The 19,140-nt window shown below is 42.6% G+C and overlaps 1 protein-coding gene across 1 annotated transcript; it reads right to left on the bottom strand.

Annotated features, from left to right (window-relative positions):
- Positions 1-18,200: 18,200 nt before the first annotated feature.
- On the bottom strand, positions 18,201-18,857 carry LOC125906928 (uncharacterized). Its single transcript, XM_049608032.1, has one exon. The coding sequence runs from the start codon at positions 18,855-18,857 to the stop codon at positions 18,201-18,203; it is 657 nt and encodes a 218-aa protein (XP_049463989.1).
- Positions 18,858-19,140: the final 283 nt, after the last annotated feature.

Here is a 19,140-nt window from a genome sequence, read left to right on the forward strand (position 1 = left end):
TTCATCAGCGAGGGAGGAAGCCCAGAAGCACACCACTTTAGGATAACGGCCGGTATACCATCTGGGCCAGGGGTATATGATGATTTGACACGTTTGATGGCAGAGATGATCGTATCGACAGTGATGACTGGTAGCATAGGGAGCAGTGCACCAACAGGTCTGTTAGAGAGAGCATCGGCCACATCTTCTGGACCAGTAGTTTGAGAAGCGAAGTTGTCCTTGAAGCGCAAGGCAAACAATTTACACATTTCTGGCAGGGAACAGGCACTGTCACCGTCATAACGTATAATGCTTGGTAGCCCAGCAGATTTTCGTTTTTTGTCCATATAACTCCAAAAGCGCCTAGGGTACTTGCAGAGGGAACGTGCAGTTTGTTTCAAATAACTTCGGTGACAGGATCTATTATATCGGCGATAGAGAGAATGAACTCTGTTGTAATAAAGACGTGACGTGCTGTTTCGTTCTGCTCGTTGATCAGAATAGGCTTTTCTTTTTTCTTTTTTTAATGCATTTAGTGTGCGATCAGCCCATGGTGGTCCACGACGAGGAATTTTAACAGGAGTGCATTCACATATAGCAGATCTCATGAACTCACAAAAAGCCTCTGTGGCATCGTCAATGGTTGAATAGTCCGAACAGTTAAAAGAATTGTCAAAAGATAAAATCAATCACTCCAATTTTGGAAGGTCAACACGAGCATAATTCAGCCTTTTATCAGCATCAATGGCTGTAGCGATCGTAACTGGGGCTACGTTGTCCAAATCAAAGTCAAGCGGAGGGTGGTGTTCGTCGATAGTAGTAAGGGGATATTCACAGACACGTATTGAAGAACATGTAGATGCAGCTGGCCAATTTGCGTAAATTAGGTCAAGTATTCGCCCCGATGAGTTAGTATTGAAGTTAAGCTGGTATAGTCCACTCTGATGCAAACCATCAACGAACTGGACACTGCGCGCGGAGCGTGCATGAGGCTCATAGAAATCAAAAGCAGCTCCATTTTCCTCTGACGCCGATGTCCAGGATAGCGTAGACTGGTTGAAATCACCAATAAGCATGAACCTGTCTCTCGGACCAAGAGTAGTGCAGATATTAGCAACGAAGTCGATCAATGCACTTATTTTCTCCTCATTCATGCTATGGTTAGGAGGCAGGTAGGCAGCGGCAATAAACAAACGGTGGTCGCATAACTGAATACATACGCAAGTGAGTTCTAACAGTTGCGGCAACGTAGGAAGCACATAAGAGAGAAGAGAAAGGTTGCATGAAATTAAAACACCACCCCCACGAGAGTGAGAGCTGTTATTGGCATCCCGGTCGCATCGGTAAACACGATACTCATCTCCTAGAAGGAGAGCGGTGGGAACACAGGGATCAAGCCAAGTTTCAGTGAGTACTAATACATCGTATTCCGTCACAAGAACCGACAAACGGAACTCATCGGCTTTAGAACGCAGGCCACGCACATTCTGATAGTACACAGTGATACAAGCCGCTCGATCAGTGGGTGCTTGTTGCATAGTGTTAGTAGGCGCTGTGGTGTTGCAATTGAGCGAGCTTATCGTAGAAGGTGAGTGTATTGTGTTTGTTGTCGAAGGATTTGCTCGAGCCGTATGCGCAAAATATGGGTGCGCTGCTGTAGTGCGGTTACTTCGGAAAAAAATGAACCAGTGTAGTTTGAAGTGTTTTTGAACGTGACGTGGACGGAAGAGTGGGTGAAGGGAGAGTGCAGTTCATATCGGTTGGTGATTGTTCGGTTTGTGTTCGTGCGGGTTCATGGATATGTGCAAGTGAGTATGGATTATTGTGGGGATTATTGTGTTGGGTACAAGGCTGCTGTGGTGCCGGTGAGTGTTGAGTGCGAGGCTGTTGTGGTGCCGGTGTCTGCTGAGTGCGGGGTTGTTGCGATACCGGTGTGTAAGTGTTCGTGTGTTGTGTGCGTGAATGTAGAGATCGCGACGGGAGCGAGATGAACTCACGCACACCGAGCCCGACCGGTGAGGAGACTGCGTTAAGTGCCTTACTACGAAGGACAGCAGGGATTCTGACCTTGAACGATACAGCACTCAATGGGCTAGGAACCGTTCCTGCTTTAAGCAGGCTAAAAGCAATTGCGTCTGCAGTGTCCAACTGCAAACACACCAACGAGACAACTTGCTCTATGGTGACGGACGCAGCTAACCTTGAAAGATGCAGCCATAAATAATCGGTTCTTGGTGTCTGTGAAACAGTTGGTATGGAAGCCGAGGCTGTATTAGTACCTGTGATTATTGGTGGTAGTGAAGGACGATCGATCCGGTAAGTGTTGTTTGTATTTGTGACGTTTGAGATTGCTGCACTGTCAACAAACATGGCATCTGAGGATGCAACTGCATCACGAAATAATCTTCGTCTTTTTCCGTTTGGTAGTGCATCTGGGAGCAATTGATTGCTATGTTGCAAGGATGCCGAATGGGCCGTGGCGATTCCGGCAAAGCCATCCCGAATCTCCTGTATTACCGGTGGGACCAAGCTAGCCTTCATGGCATCAACAGCAGCTGTGAGGGCTGCCTGAAACCCAACCTGCATACCCATGCCCTTGATCGCCTTGCTACGCGGATTCCCGATGGCGTTAGTACACCCAATGCAACTCCAGTGCAGGGAAGCCATCCGTTTCACTTCGTCGATGATCGATATAGGCACCTTAGTGCACGCCAGATGGTATGTACCCTCACAATATAGGCACGTAATTGACCCTTCAACCGGGCCCAGAGCTTCAGAACATGCATAACACACATCCTCCATTTTAGATGCCGCTGCAGATGAACGTCGAAGTAGCCACAAATAAAAGCCAAATATATCGCGAACACGGTGGTTTTCGTCAGGAACACGATGGCAGGGTCACGAGACTACACTTATGGACACACTAAAACTTGTGTTGATTATAGCAAAACCAGATTACACCAATAAAATAGCGGATAAATGCGGAGCGATAGCAGTAGACACGCTATGTGGACAACTGTCAAAGCTGAGTTGCATGCAGTAAAGCGAGAGAGAGGGGGATTTTCATCAAGTGGAAGATTGAATATTATTTCTCTTTGATATGCTGCCCAATTGGCCTCCTCATATTTCCACCTGGGGCGGAGAAGAGGCCGCTGGGGATTTAAACTACTGTGGATTAAAAGTGGAAAATGATCACTACCATGAGTGTCATTAGAAACTGTAACTGTGAACTGCTGTGCCATAGAAGATGACACAGCGCAGTAGTCAAGTATGGAGCCTTTGCCGTTTATGGGAGAAATACGTGTAGCGGATTGGTTTGAAATTACTTCCAGACCAATTGTTTCAAAAACACAAGCAATGCTGTTCCCTCTGTTACATGAGGTCGAGCATCCCCAGGTGGTATGTTGGGCATTAAAATCCCCTAAAACAATTAAATTATTATTAATTTGCTGAAAGGTACTAGTGAGATCGGAAATTATTGTAAAAGGGTTGATTGAATGAGAAAGATATAAACATACTATGGAGCATTGTACGGGAGAAGAAATTTCTACAACTACTGCGGGATGATTAGTGGATATAGCTATTCTATTTGATGGAATGTGTTTTAAAATGCATACAGCTACACTATGATGAGGTATGGTTGGGTGTATGTTAGTGTACCAATTGTATCTATTAAGAGGAGAGCTAAGGAGAGAGGGAACTGTCATTACTTCTTGAAGGGTGATTATTGTTGGATCGTGTCTATTGATTAGTAGTTTTAGTTCTTCTATATTTTGGTTCATGCTTCTGATATTCCAGGATAATGCAAATATGGATGAATAGTTATTCGATTGATATGATGAATTGAATTATGTAGTAAAGGAAAAATGGATAAAAGTTAATGCTTATAATCAGAAGGATATTGTTAATATTGAAATTATAAACTAATCTACAGATTTCGTGTTAGATCTAAGAGTTTTTTTAGAGGCGACAGAGGGAGAAGGATTGGATGTGGGAGGGTTGGGGGATTGGGATGAGGGAGAGATGGGGATGATTTTTCGGGGTTGGGATTCCTCTTCCGAGGAGGGGGTGTTCTTTTGGTGGGAACGTTTCCGTTTGTTAGTGGTGTTATTTTGTTCGTCTGCGTCATTTTGTTTTACATGTTTTACTTTTTCTACTTTTTCTCCTCCAGAAGTCTTGCTGACGTTTACAGAAGTTACAGCCAAGCATAAGGACAATGTCGATCAGGATGAACCTGAATACTGAACGACACCACGATGATTGTTGTTCAACAGCTCAGTAGGCTACAACCGATGCCACAGCACTCGAACATGACGCGGCGGTAGAGGGTGGTAGCGGGGTCAATCCATAAAGTGGCGGAAGGCAATACACACGATGAATCGGAGGCGATGACAACACGGCGTGCGGTGCACATGCAATAACAGAAGTGATGCGCGAAGCTTTTCCAGTATTCCAAGTATGAGCGATGATAAAAGAATAGCCAGCGGCCGTATTCATACTAAATGGCGGTGTCGTCATTGTCGTGCAAGATGAACAAGATGGCGGCCACACTAAATGCAAGTGCTAGATGGCTGGTGTCTTTAGGGTTGCAGGGATCGATATCGTTGTGGCTGGTGAATCTGTCGTAATCTGGTCTAGCCATGAGGCAAATAGTTGCCTAAACATCGAATTGGCTGCCTATACCGGCAAGCACACGCAGAAGCTTCTTGTTTTTGCGCATTGCAATGGCAGATGGTAGCGTCATCTCACACACAAACAAACAAACTCTTCGATACACAATCTTGTGCCGTGCTGGATTGGACAGCAAAGCAGGTGCAGGCGATAAGACGTATCCCACTTCTGAGATGTAAAACCTCGAATTTTACCAATTTGAATTAAACGTTCAAGTTATAACAAAGGCACAAAATCGCAAAGTAGAAGAATAAACAGAAGGCTGAAGGTGTTGTCAGTACAACGATCCGTAAACGAATGATCTTTATTTTGACATTCAGATTATCGCACAGTTGTCACAGTGATGGTCATATTCTGATCCGGCATATTGGGCACTATGGTCTTATCAGGGGTCAAATCTCCAGGATATTACATTTTAAACGTTTAAATCTACAAAATCGAATCTTATGAAGCTGTGTCGGTTATCATTTTGAGGCGACAAATACAACACCATAGCCTCACCAAGCGCCGTATGTCAAAAGCATCTGGCCATTTTGCCCCAAGCGTAACTGCCCATTTTGCCCCACGTGAAGCATTTTTGTATTTTTTGTTATATTTTAAAAAATATGCATTCAATCGCCTTGCTTTCTTCAGACAAATTGTAAAGAAATATCATATCTTTAAAAATATATCATGAAAATCGTCAACGCATCCCTGTGACACTAGTTTAAGCTTATTTTCGAAGTGGCAAAAATTACATCAATATGCTGCTAAACCTTATTTTGCATTTTTCTTAGTTATTTGTTATGTAAGGGTTATGAAAACTACATGGTGTTCATAGACCACTCTAATGAATACATTTTGAGCATTGGAAAGTATCTTTGTAGTCAAATAATGCTTAAATAGAGGGTGCCCATTTTGCCCCACATGCTCATTTTGCCCCGCTTTCCCCTATACTGAGCCACATAGTTTTAACATGTCTTTTGAAGATGCTTAACAGTCTTTAAAGTTGTTAAACCTTTAAAACGTTCTGAAGTCGCTTAAAAGACTGTCTGTTAAAACTAAAATTGATGTTTTGATGGCTGGCTTTAATCAACCTGTAAACGCATTCTTAAGCACGTTTCAATTGATCAATTGATCTTTTTAATTAAATATTAAGTCTTGGCTAAAGGGAACATGGAACAGGCTATACCGGTTGTACTTCAAATACGCTATTAACGAAAAATGTTGATAAGCTGAGTATTTCTAACTTCTTCGCAAGTTGTATTCTGGGATTTTCAGCCAAACAATATTTAAATTTATTTTCCTTTTGCTTGTTGTTGCCACGGTTGTAGCAATCTATTTACTTGAGTAGTGTTTTAGACCTTCTTAGAACTGGTGCTCGCGTATTATAAATTTTCGCCGCACAGTTTACAAATTGGTCTGTTTTCTCTCGCTTGACTTTTGCTACTAACTTCCTCGATGGCGCCTATTCTTCGTCAGCTGATCCGTCTTGAGCATGAGGACGATGCTGATATCGAAATGAACTGATCCTGAATGATGTCGTCATGTGATGCGTGCGGTTGAATCAATCTCATAGTGGGTGTAAGTACTGCTGCCGCTGATCGGCATCTCCTCCAGAAGTCTTGCTGACGTTTACAGAAGTTACAGCCAAGCATAAGGACAATGTCGATCAGGATGAACCTGAATACTGAACGACACCACGATGATTGTTGTTCAACAGCTCAGTAGGCTACAACCGATGCCACAGCACTCGAACATGACGCGGCGGTAGAGGGTGGTAGCGGGGTCAATCCATAAAGTGGCGGAAGGCAATACACACGATGAATCGGAGGCGATGACAACACGGCGTGCGGTGCACATGCAATAACAGAAGTGATGCGCGAAGCTTTTCCAGTATTCCAAGTATGAGCGATGATAAAAGAATAGCCAGCGGCCGTATTCATACTAAATGGCGGTGTCGTCATTGTCGTGCAAGATGAACAAGATGGCGGCCACACTAAATGCAAGTGCTAGATGGCTGGTGTCTTTAGGGTTGCAGGGATCGATATCGTTGTGGCTGGTGAATCTGTCGTAATCTGGTCTAGCCATGAGGCAAATCGTTGCCTAAACATCGAATTGGCTGCCTATACCGGCAAGCACACACAGAAGCTTCTTGTTTTTGCGCATTGCAATGGCAGATGGTAGCGTCATCTCACACACAAACAAACAAACTCTTCGATACACAATCTTGTGCCGTGCTGGATTGGACAGCAAAGCAGGTGCAGGCGATAAGACGTATCCCACTTCTGAGATGTAAAACCTCGAATTTTACCAATTTGAATTAAACGTTCAAGTTATAACAAAGGCACAAAATCGCAAAGTAGAAGAATAAACAGAAGGCTGAAGGTGTTGTCAGTACAACGATCCGTAAACGAATGATCTTTATTTTGACATTCAGATTATCGCACAGTTGTCACAGTGATGGTCATATTCTGATCCGGCATATTGGGCACTATGGTCTTATCAGGGGTCAAATCTCCAGGATATTACATTTTAAACGTTTAAATCTACAAAATCGAATCTTATGAAGCTGTGTCGGTTATCATTTTGAGGCGACAAATACAACACCATAGCCTCACCAAGCGCCGTATGTCAAAAGCATCTGGCCATTTTGCCCCAAGCGTAACTGCCCATTTTGCCCCACGTGAAGCATTTTTGTATTTTTTGTTATATTTTAAAAAATATGCATTCAATCGCCTTGCTTTCTTCAGACAAATTGTAAAGAAATATCATATCTTTAAAAATATATCATGAAAATCGTCAACGCATCCCTGTGACACTAGTTTAAGCTTATTTTCGAAGTGGCAAAAATTACATCAATATGCTGCTAAACCTTATTTTGCATTTTTCTTAGTTATTTGTTATGTAAGGGTTATGAAAACTACATGGTGTTCATAGACCACTCTAATGAATACATTTTGAGCATTGGAAAGTATCTTTGTAGTCAAATAATGCTTAAATAGAGGGTGCCCATTTTGCCCCACATGCTCATTTTGCCCCGCTTTCCCCTATACTGAGCCACATAGTTTTAACATGTCTTTTGAAGATGCTTAACAGTCTTTAAAGTTGTTAAACCTTTAAAACGTTCTGAAGTCGCTTAAAAGACTGTCTGTTAAAACTAAAATTGATGTTTTGATGGCTGGCTTTAATCAACCTGTAAACGCATTCTTAAGCACGTTTCAATTGATCAATTGATCTTTTTAATTAAATATTAAGTCTTGGCTAAAGGGAACATGGAACAGGCTATACCGGTTGTACTTCAAATACGCTATTAACGAAAAATGTTGATAAGCTGAGTATTTCTAACTTCTTCGCAAGTTGTATTCTGGGATTTTCAGCCAAACAATATTTAAATTTATTTTCCTTTTGCTTGTTGTTGCCACGTTTGTAGCAATCTATTTACTTGAGTAGTGTTTTAGACCTTCTTAGAACTGGTGCTCGCGTATTATAAATTTTCGCCGCACAGTTTAAAAATTGGTCTGTTTTCTCTCGCTTGACTTTTGCTACTAACTTCCTCGATGGCGCCTATTCTTCGTCAGCTGATCCGTCTTGACCCCGCTTGACCCTGTTTTGTGACCGCTGCCGAACTTGTTTCTCATTGGCCCTATTTTTGGATCAGCTTGTTGTCTCGCCTTAAGGGTTATCTTTTCATCCTTTTCTCCTTTCCTAGCGCCATCTGGTGTTATTTGCTATAGCTATTCGAGCTGTCAGCTGACAGCTCGTTGTTTTGATATTGTTTGGTGCATCTAATATGCACGAGGATGATATCGTGCCAACACTTGTAGTGGGTGGTTGTATCCCCTGCAAAGATTATTCGATGTATTTCTAATTTTATTAATAAATAAAAATGGATAAAACTGAGGAATCCACGATTATGTAAAAATTCGTATACCAGATTCCGCGAATTTCAGACACTGCCTGTACGAGAAGATTCTTAAAACTTATTAGTCTGCACAAGCGGTTCCTATAGCTATGTACTGTTTAAAAAGATCTTAGCCACACATATTGCTCTACAAATCAACTGATCTTGTGATCCGGAAAGTCCTTCTGATCTTAATCCAATGGAATCCATTTTTATTAATATGATTGTTCATTTGTGTGTGCAATATGTGTCAGCCATGTTCATATTTTGATAAACAAATTCTTAGTTTACATGACAAATAGAAAAAAATAACAATTTCCAAAACGACCTTCACCTCATGTTTATAACTCCTTTTGGTGCAAATTGAGGTCGTTTAAAACGAATCTGTATTTTTTAATAATCTATTTTCAAACTAAAAAGCTGCATATTACTGAGGCGCTTTGATATTTTTCAAATTATTATAATGTATTTTAACAGTGAAATTTTCTTGGCATGGATTTCTGCTCGTACGCGAGCGATATCATCAGACAAAATATCAATACAACATAAAAATACGCAAATAACTCTCAACCATTATTATGACTTCATATTCTATGCTTCATTGCCATCTAAAGAACATATCCATAGCAATATGTTGTTATTTTGCTAGTTTACTTGCTCCTCACATTTCAATGGTCTAGAAATGGTTTTAACTAGTAGTCTTAACAGAGTTCTGTAGATGGGCCCTTTCAGTCTTAAGTTAGTTTTATTTTAGTCTTATGAGGTCATACACGACTTTCAAATGAAAAACGAAGGCTTAATGAAATTTCCGCAGCAACATCGTTAAAACTATGATAAGATTTAAAATGTTCCTTGGGCTGTCCGCTACTATAGAGTTCTGTGCACAACTTTTTTGGTCCTGTAAAGCTTGTGTAAAGTTTCACAAGGATCCGCGTACGGCCATGTTGAGGTCATCAACCCCGTACACTCACACTTCTGTCGACCTATTGTCCAGCATAGCCGACCTTAAAGTAAGCCTCCGTAGCAAGCTGTCTTAACAAATCACAGATAACAAGCGCGAGCTCCTGAAAGTGCTTAAGGACGAGATCCGTTCTTGTCTGTTTTCGTCGAACATCGCCACTGATCTGCCGTCACAACAACCCATTTATCGCAAACCAGCATCATCGATTCCAGGACTGTTTACTTCAGAGGTCAACAATATTACATCGTCACAACATCTTCCATCCTTGGCCGCTTCACTTAGTGTAAGTTCGAGCGGACCGTCATCTAACACTCACACATGGTGCAAGTACGTCTAGCACTCGACAAACGGGATGTGTTCGTTTACTGTCCGACGAAATTTGGCGCTGACGCCGGTACACTCTCATTTGTCTCATTTAAGGTGGACATACCAGTCACTCTACGCAGCAAGGTACTCTTACCTGAGATATGGCCCTCCGCTCTAACGTACCGAGAGTTCCGCGACTACCGGACCAATAATAATAATAACACAAATACTCTCGCAGCCGTCGATACAAATTCAATGCTCAACCTACACTCGATCATCCTGCCACTCTCACTACAGGTACCTATCGTAATCCTCTCCCACGGTTAGGATTGAGCACTCCGATACCAACTGCCACACATCCACTTGCGCCGCCTGTTACGACTTCATATGAATTGACCACCTCAGACGCAGCTTTGTTTACAACCGAACCACAACAGGACCTTAATGAGCGAATGCTTGTCACTACCACACCTACCAGGTCGCCTCGGGAATGCTTAGCCGCACCTAAAAAAAGACCGAAGCGCGGAAACGCTAAACGGTCTGATGATTCTACCGACGCCGGGCCGTCAGACGAATAGCAATCTAGCACTGCACCCGGCGTAGCTCCTGAGAATCCCGATACTCCGAATCCTCGCGTTGATATCTCGAATTCACCTGGTTTGGTACCTTCTAGCCTCTTAATGTTCTACCAAAATGTACGTGATTTACGAACGAAAACTACTGATCTTCGTCTGGCGTTGTCAGAATCCGAATACGATTTCATCATTCTCACCGAGACTTGGCTTACCCAGTCCATACCTACATCGCTATCACATCTACAGGTGCGATAGAAATCCCTCCAACAGTGCCCTCTCACGCGGTGGGGGTATGTTAATTGCTTGTTCTACATCAATACGGACTTGTGAAATCGCATCGCCTAATAGCACACTTGAACAATGGTGGATCAATACATTGCTCCCAGGCGTCACTGTTTACATCGGCGTTGTTTAAATTCCACCTAGTCATGCGAATGACCCTGCTGTGTTGAATGCTTTGTATGATAGTGTACGTAGTGTGATAGTGTACGTACACTTTGTATGATAGTGTATGTACCAGTCGATGACCAAAACTTACTTGCGGAAGCCGCCTTCCGATGTGATTGATTTTATTATAATGTTAAAATACACAATACAACATACACAATACAACACAACAACACAACACAATACATTACAACAATACGCCTTCCGATGTGATTGATTTTGTTATAATGTCCATTGATGAAGTCACTGTAGTTCATGCCCTCAATAATTTAAAACCGACTACTTCATCTGGACCTGATAGCATTCCAGCGTACATCTTAAAACACTGCCGCCACTCAGTTGAACCTATCTTATCGAAAATATTAAATGCTTCATTAGCGCGAGGAATCTACCCGGTGTCATGGAAACACGCTCGAATGGTTCCGATTCATACGAAGGGCAGCAGTCTTGAAGCCAGCAATTATCGTGGCGTAGTATCTCGCATCTGCTAAGGTGTTTTAAATACTTCTGTACAAACTGCTTCTCACTGCGGTACACAACTATTTGAGCCCGAGTCAGCACGTTTTTTTACCAAAGAGGTCTTCCACAACTAATCTTGTCGAATTTGTCGGTTACGGACATTTCGAACCGCATTAAAGAGATTAATTTGTTATACGTTATCGGCGATTTCAATAAACCCGACATCAGATGGGAGTTGACAAATACATCGAACGCCGAGGATAGCTCTCCGTGTTTCTCTTTTTCGCACTATGCACCGATATGCAACTCCGTGGCCAATACAGATTTTATTGATGGGATGAATAGGAACGGTTTTTTTCAATGGAATGGAATTGTTAATCAATTAGGCCGCCAATTGGATCTAGTTTTTGCAAATCTAGCCGCGGTAAATATTTTGTGCAACTCGATCACCGCCCTTCAGCACCCTGCGAATGGCATACCGTCTCTAGGGAATTCCTTCCCATACGTCTCACGCTGTTGCAATCCACTTCTTAGTGAGGACAGTCGTCATCCTTCGTTGGATATGGTGATTCGTTTTCCCAACCATTTCTCCCGTAGCGCAAACAATCAGTCCCACAGCAGTCGTATTTTTTTAAAAACAGATGTGGAACGTATTACCTCTCTAATAGCGTCGTTTGACCTTGATTTCGACTGTTCCAATTTTACAACGATCGACGAAGCCAAGGAATCCTTTAGCGCGTTTATGCGCTCAGCGATTAACTCCTGCGTTCCTGTTGCGCATCTTAAACCTGGTCCCGATTGGTCAAACGCATCCATTCGACGGCTAAAGAAAATAAAATCTAAAGCTTACGATGATTACCACAGAACTAGATCAGCATTGCATAGAAGAATATTTGTTGATGCAATGAATAATTATCGGCAACAAAATCGTGTGCTCTACCGCTCCTACATACGCCGCACTGAAAGACAACTTTTTACGAACCGACACGGTTCTGGATCTTCTGGAACAAACGACGCAACATAAGTGTATTCCTTCATCCCTGCGCTACAATGGAGTAACTAGTACTGATAGGTCCGATATTTGCAACACTTTTGCCAACCGCTTCGCGGATGCATTCAATGTACCAGTCGATGACCAAAACTTAGTTGCTGAAGCCGCGTTGCGATGTGATTGATTTTATTATAATGTTACAATACACAATACAACATACACAATACAACACAACAACACAACACAATACATTACAACAATACGCCTTCCGATGTGATTGATTTTGTTATAATGTCCATTGATGAAGTCACTGTAGTTCATGCCCTCAATAATTTAAAACCGACTACTTCATCTGGACCTGATAGCATTCCAGCGTACATCTTAAAACACTGCCGCCACTCAGTTGAACCCATCTTATCGAAAATATTAAATGCTTCATTAGCGCGAGGAATCTACCCGGTGTCATGGAAACACGCTCGAATGGTTCCGATTCATACGAAGGGCAGCCGTCTTGAAGCCAGCAATTATCATGGCGTAGTATCTCGCATCTGCTAAGGTGTTTGAAATACTTCTGTACAAACTGCTACTCACTGCGGTACACAACTATTTGAGCCCGAGTCAGCACGGTTTTTTACCAAAGTGGTCTTCCACTACTAATCTTGTCGAATTTGTCGGTTACTGTTTCGACAACATGGATCGTGGCATCCAAGTTGATGCTGCATATATCGACCTGGCCGCGTTCGATAGCATTTCGCATGTTATTCTGCTTTCAAAGCTTAAAAAACTGGGTTTCACTTATAATCATATTACTAGGCTTCGCTCATTAGGGGCGGTCCCGTGGTACAGTCGTCAACTCGAACGACTCAATAACTTGCCCGTCATAGGGTCAATCCTAGAACGGACCGTCCCCCCGTAGCAAGGATTGACTATCCGGCTGCGTTCTAATGAATTAAGTCTCGAAAGCCTGTATAGGCGTCGGCGTGTCCGCGTAGGACGTTACGCCAAATAGAAGAAAAGGTCTTCGCTCATACTTTACTGGTCGCCCATATCATATAAGTATCGGATCTCATGGCTCTCAGACCTTTACCAGTTCGTCCGGAGTCCCTCAAGACAGTAATCTGGGCCCATTACTTTTTCACATTTCCATCAACGATCTATCGTTTGTGCTACCGACGGGCTTACACCTCATGTGCGCCGACGATGTGAAAATATTTTTTCCAGTGAAAAATGCTAGTAACTGTCAACGCCTCCAGACAGTCCTTGATGATCTCGATAGTTGGTGCATCAGAAACGGACTAGACGAATGTGTGGATAAATGCCAGTGCATTTCATTCAGCAGAGCCCGAAGCCCTATCATATTTAATTACTCGAGTAACTCACATCTTGTTCGAACGTCGTGTATTCGCGACCTGAGAGTGCTACTAGACGATAAACTATCATTTCGTCCTCATATCGACAGTGTTATTGCGACGGGAAACCAACTGCTTATCGATCCCATGTGCATCAAATCGATCTACTGTTCCGTTGTACGATCTTGTCTCGAGTACTGCTCTCCTTGGTTTGGTGCCCGCTTACTGTTGGTGATATAAATCGACTTGAAGCCTTGCAAAGGAATATCCCTAGGTACGCGATCCGGCTCCTTCCTTGGCAATCTTACCATACAAGGCCTTCCTACCATCAGCGGTGTCTGCTTCTCGGACTCGATACACTTAGCAAACGGTGTCTTAATGCGCAGTGTGTTTTTATCTTCCGGCTTCTCAACGACGAGATCGACTCCCCCGCATTCTTAGGTCGAGTCAACTTATTCGCTCTCTCCCGAACACTGCGGTTCAGTTTCCATCTGCGCACCCCTCGCACTCGTAATAACCATGGTCAGGGTTATCCCATGCTTCGCATTTCATCGGAATTCAACGATGCTTTTTAGTTATTCGATTTCTGTTTGTCCACGTCAGCGTTAAAGGAAAAAATGCGGTTGGGTGATGTGTAACTTATATGTGTGATGTATGTGTAAAATATTTATAATATAAACGATTAGACCAATAGGTCCGTCTGGTTCATAAGCAAATATAAATAATGTGCCTGAGGTAACTTGTGATGGTTGTAGTGTACGTGTCTTGTGTTTTGTTTTGTGTATGAACCATTCAGGACCACAGCTCCAAATCGATCCTTTTAGCATTTCAGCTACTGACATTCCTCGAGACACCAGATCGGCGGGATTCGATGAACCGGGAATGTGTTTCCATTGACGAGAGTGCGAATAGTTCTGGATCTCAGCAACACGATTTGCCACGAATGTTTTTTAGGTGTTGGGTGGAGACGCTATCCAGTTTAGCATTACCGTCGAATCTGACCAGAAAAAAGATTCGGTTGTGTTGATTCCCATATCGCGTCTAACACGATAATGAAGATGTGCTCCTAATACGGCCACGCAGAGCTCCAATCTTATCAATCTCTTACTTGCCCCTGCTGGTCCTCACAACGCGCATAAATACAGGCACTATAAGCAACATCTGACGCGTCTGCAAATGTATGGAACTGTATTTTAGGGTTAGGTAAGAGCACATACCGCTCGCTTTTAAACTTTTCCAAATCTTCCTAGTCGTCAGTAACTGACTCAACACCATGAACACAATAATTAACCAGTCACTCAGAAAAATTACAGGCTGCACAAAAACTACCCCGATCAACACACTCCACGCCATAGCAGCAGAAATGCCCTTCCACGTACGGTCCAAACTTCTTATGCAAAAACAACTATGCAAAGCAATAGCACATTCATTTTTCACCACAATACGGACGTCTTACGAAGCGTAAACTCACAAAGTTTACGCTTGATTTGTATGGGAGAGCGTAAACTTCCTGTCAAAAGATTATAGGGTCATATACCTGAAATCCACTTTACGCAAAAGTTTACGCTTCGTGTGACGTCCGTATAACATCTCAGCTACTCCCAATCACACCAAGAAATCTAACCGCTCAAGAAAAAACATACAGTAGAACGTTTCTTGGACTTCTTGGATTTCTTGGACCATTATCCGTGCAAATCGATTAACCGGCATTCGTCCGGTCCCGAGCTGCCCGGATAATCGACGTTCTACTGTATATAACTGGCAAACTCATATTTAACAACATAACTAAGTATGATTTCAACCACTCAAAATCCACTTCCGAAAACATCAATATTAACACGATCATCCCAGGCATTGACACCAACAAACACAATTTAAACATAACAGTCCTTTACCAAACAAACATGCAAATCATCAACTCACATCAGGGCATAAAAATATACACAGACGGCAGCAAAAAAGATGAAAATTGTGGCATAGGAATTAACGCAAAAACTCCTATTGAAGAACTCAAAATATCCAAGAAACTCCAACACCCAACATCCATAAGCACTACAAAACTCTACGCAATAGACCTGGCACACGAGATGTCGACAAAAAAACGCTGGAACAATATTGCCATTTACACAGACAGTCTATCAGCATGCCAAACACTGAATACAGCCAAAGAAGAAAACCAGATGGATGAACTCCTCGGGAGAATACTACATAACTGTGAATGCTCTCGAGCAATAATTCAATGGATCCCAAGCCATTTCGGAATAGCTGGAAATGAAATTGCCGACCAATTAGCCAAAGATAGTCTTAGTAAACACACTGTAATAAATAACAAAATAAGATTAAAAGATGCTATTAATTTATTCCAACAGAGAGCTAACCACGAGACTAATACATGGTACGCTGAACTATGCCGAAGCAAAAGGAAAAAGTTTGCCACATACCAAAGCTGTGTAAAAAACAAAATGTGGCACCACCATAAATACACCGACGAAGTACTTAACCTAACAATATAAACTGACAACATGTACGAAACTCCAGAAAACAAATCACATATAGAAAGAGGACAAATGGCCTTTGATGCCGTCCAAAAATAACAGAGGTTGTGTTTAACATAATAGCGGACTACTACTGAAGGGCCCAGGAGCTGGACCGTCAAACGACGTCATCAAACTGAAGAAGAATAAGAAGAAGAAGAAGAAGAAGAAGAAGAAGAAGAAACCGATTTCCATTTGTTGCAGATGTGTACAGGGACTGGATCGTCCCATCCGATATTCTGCAGTCACAACTCCAGCATTAGCAATTTTGCACGTATGATGACTGGAGCCAATCCAAGTGGATCAAACATTCGAGTAATGTTTGACAATATGGATCGCATGGTGAGGTTGGCGGTTTCCATTATTGCAGTCGACTCAAAGCACAAAACATCTAGTTCGGGCTTCCATGCACAAACTGCAGTGATGACTGTGTACCGATATGGTCTGCTGGTAAACCACTTAGTACGTCTAAACAATTTGATGTTTCTGAGTTCAAACCCGCCCTTGGAGAGTAACTCGGATAGTTGCTGACAAATTTTGCAGAAACGCAAAATAATGTCAATGAGTTCATCCTGTACTATGGGTCCATCCTGCAAAGTTTCATTCAGCGAAAACCCAGTTGACATTTTAGACGAGTCATCAAAAACTACTCCCATCTTTGTGGTGATACTTGACGCTTTAAAAACTGGATGGTGTGGTAAATAATAAGCAGCTGTATCATCACATTCAGTGCTTATAGGAGACATGTGCCCCAGTGCTAAGTACTCCTTCATGAAGTCTTGGTATGCTTCTCGAAGTGCTGGATCACGTTCCAATCTCCGCTCGAGAAACTCAAAACGACGAATGGCCTGAGGTCTAGAAATGCCGCACTTTTCATCAAAGTCGGGCTGTTTCGGTAGGCGAACAATATATCTACCGCTATCGCCACGTTCGGAGGTATTCTTATAGAAAGATTCACAATGCCGGTCTGGTGAGTATCCATCATTCATGGTTAAATCTTCTAATTGCTAAAATCTTTATAGCGAATCCTCCAAGGATGACATACAGCCGATTGTATATGATGCGGTGGGATCGGTTTTAGGTGCAGAATTCTCAATGCCGGTTGGGCCAGTCATTACCCAGCCGAAAACGCTGTCTATCATTACGGGCTGATGAGGTGCAGGACGGAACTGAGTTGCATTCTCAAAGAAAGTGTGGTAATGACGAGCACCAAGAATGACAGGAGAAGCTTTGTTAAACAGAGGGTCTGCTAAAGCGAAACCAGGTGGTATATTGCAATCGCTGATGTCTATGTCGCGCGTTGGTAGATTAGCAATCAAATTGTCAACAATCAACAACTCAGTGTTCACCGTAAACGAACTGAATCGAGAGACAATCTGTGCCTGTACGGACTCCCGTACTGTCTTTGTTGCTTGGCCTGCTTCAATGACGGTAATGTTCACATTACTTTTCTTCAGCCGTAAGCGATGAGCGATTCGATCGCTTCTTAGATTCGGTTGCGATGCGCTGTTCAACAGCGCCCTCGCAGGATGTGCTATTCCAAAATCGTCTATAATATAATTATGTTATTATTATTATTATTATTATTATTATTATTATTATTATTATTATTATTATTATTATTATTATTATTATTATTATTATTATTATTATTATTATTATTTATTAATCTTCAACGGGCCCTATGGCTTAATTAAGATGTAACAGTTCATTAAAAAAAATCATAACAAAACATGATTTGCAGCGCAATTTACTGCGGCCATGGCAAAAGCCGGAGACGTTCCTTGAAGCACTGAGTTGAGATGTCGAAGTCGAAGCAATCCGAGACAGTGTTGAGGACAGCCGACATGCGGAACATAGGGTCAGACCGACCAGCGCTGGAACGGGTTGAGCGAGCCGTAGAGTTTCTCTAGACCTAAGTGTTCGGGATGGTGCATAGATATCGACTCGATGCAACAAAGGCGATGAGTCGATAGAGCCATTTAGAAATCCAGCGATGAAAGAACACTGTGCATTGCGTCTTCTAACCGAAAGAGATTCAAGGCCTAGAAGACGGCACCGCGCAGCATACGGAGGAAGATTATTGCGATCCTGCCAGGGAAGTAGGCGTAGGGCATATCTCGTGAGCTTACGTTGAATCGCCTCAAATCAGCAAATGATGAAGCGGTAGTTGGGCTCCAGACTACGCACGAATATTCCAGAACCGAACGAACGATACAGTTGTACACAGCTTTGATGCACATGGGGTTGCGGAATTCATTAGTTGTCCGGATAACCACGCCAAGTAATTGATTTCCTCTGACTACAACGACATCGATATGCTGTTTAAAGTTCAAACTAGAGTCAAGCAGAACGCCCAGGTCTTTGGCATGATTCTGTCGATTAACTGCAGTGCCGTCCATGAAGTAGGTCCAAGTCACTGGGCTCCTGCATCGACTAAAAGACACACAGTAGCATTTCTCGATGCAGATAGTCAGTCCATTACGCTTGCACCATGAACAGAAAATTTCGATGCCGTCTTGCAGCAATGTACAATCACCTGTGTTGTGAATAGGCGCAAAAAATTTTGCATCGTCGGCAAACAGACTGATACTGTCGGGAGGTAGAGCGAGGGTAACATCGTTGATGAACAATATGAAGAGAAGCGGGCCAATATTGCTTCCATGTGCCACACCCGAGCTGCTGACTATTTCTTTGGACATGTGCTTATCAATTTTCACGATGTATGTGCGATTAATTAGCTAAGACTTAAGCCACTGTACGAGCGGGCTGGGAACTCCTAGCTTATCGAGTTTAGCGAGAAGAATTGCGTGCGGAAGAGAGTCGAATGCTGCTTTTAGATCTGTATAAATTGCATCGACTTGAGCTCCGGCATCAATTTGACTAGTGCAATAGGTTACAAATTCAACCAGGATCGTGGTAGTCGACTTTTTTGGCACGAATCCATGTTGATACGGGCTTAGGTAGCTGCGGCATGCATGTAGC

Source organism: Anopheles coluzzii, chromosome 2 (genome assembly GCF_943734685.1).
Source record: "Anopheles coluzzii chromosome 2, AcolN3, whole genome shotgun sequence".
NCBI lineage: Eukaryota > Metazoa > Arthropoda > Insecta > Diptera > Culicidae > Anopheles > Anopheles coluzzii.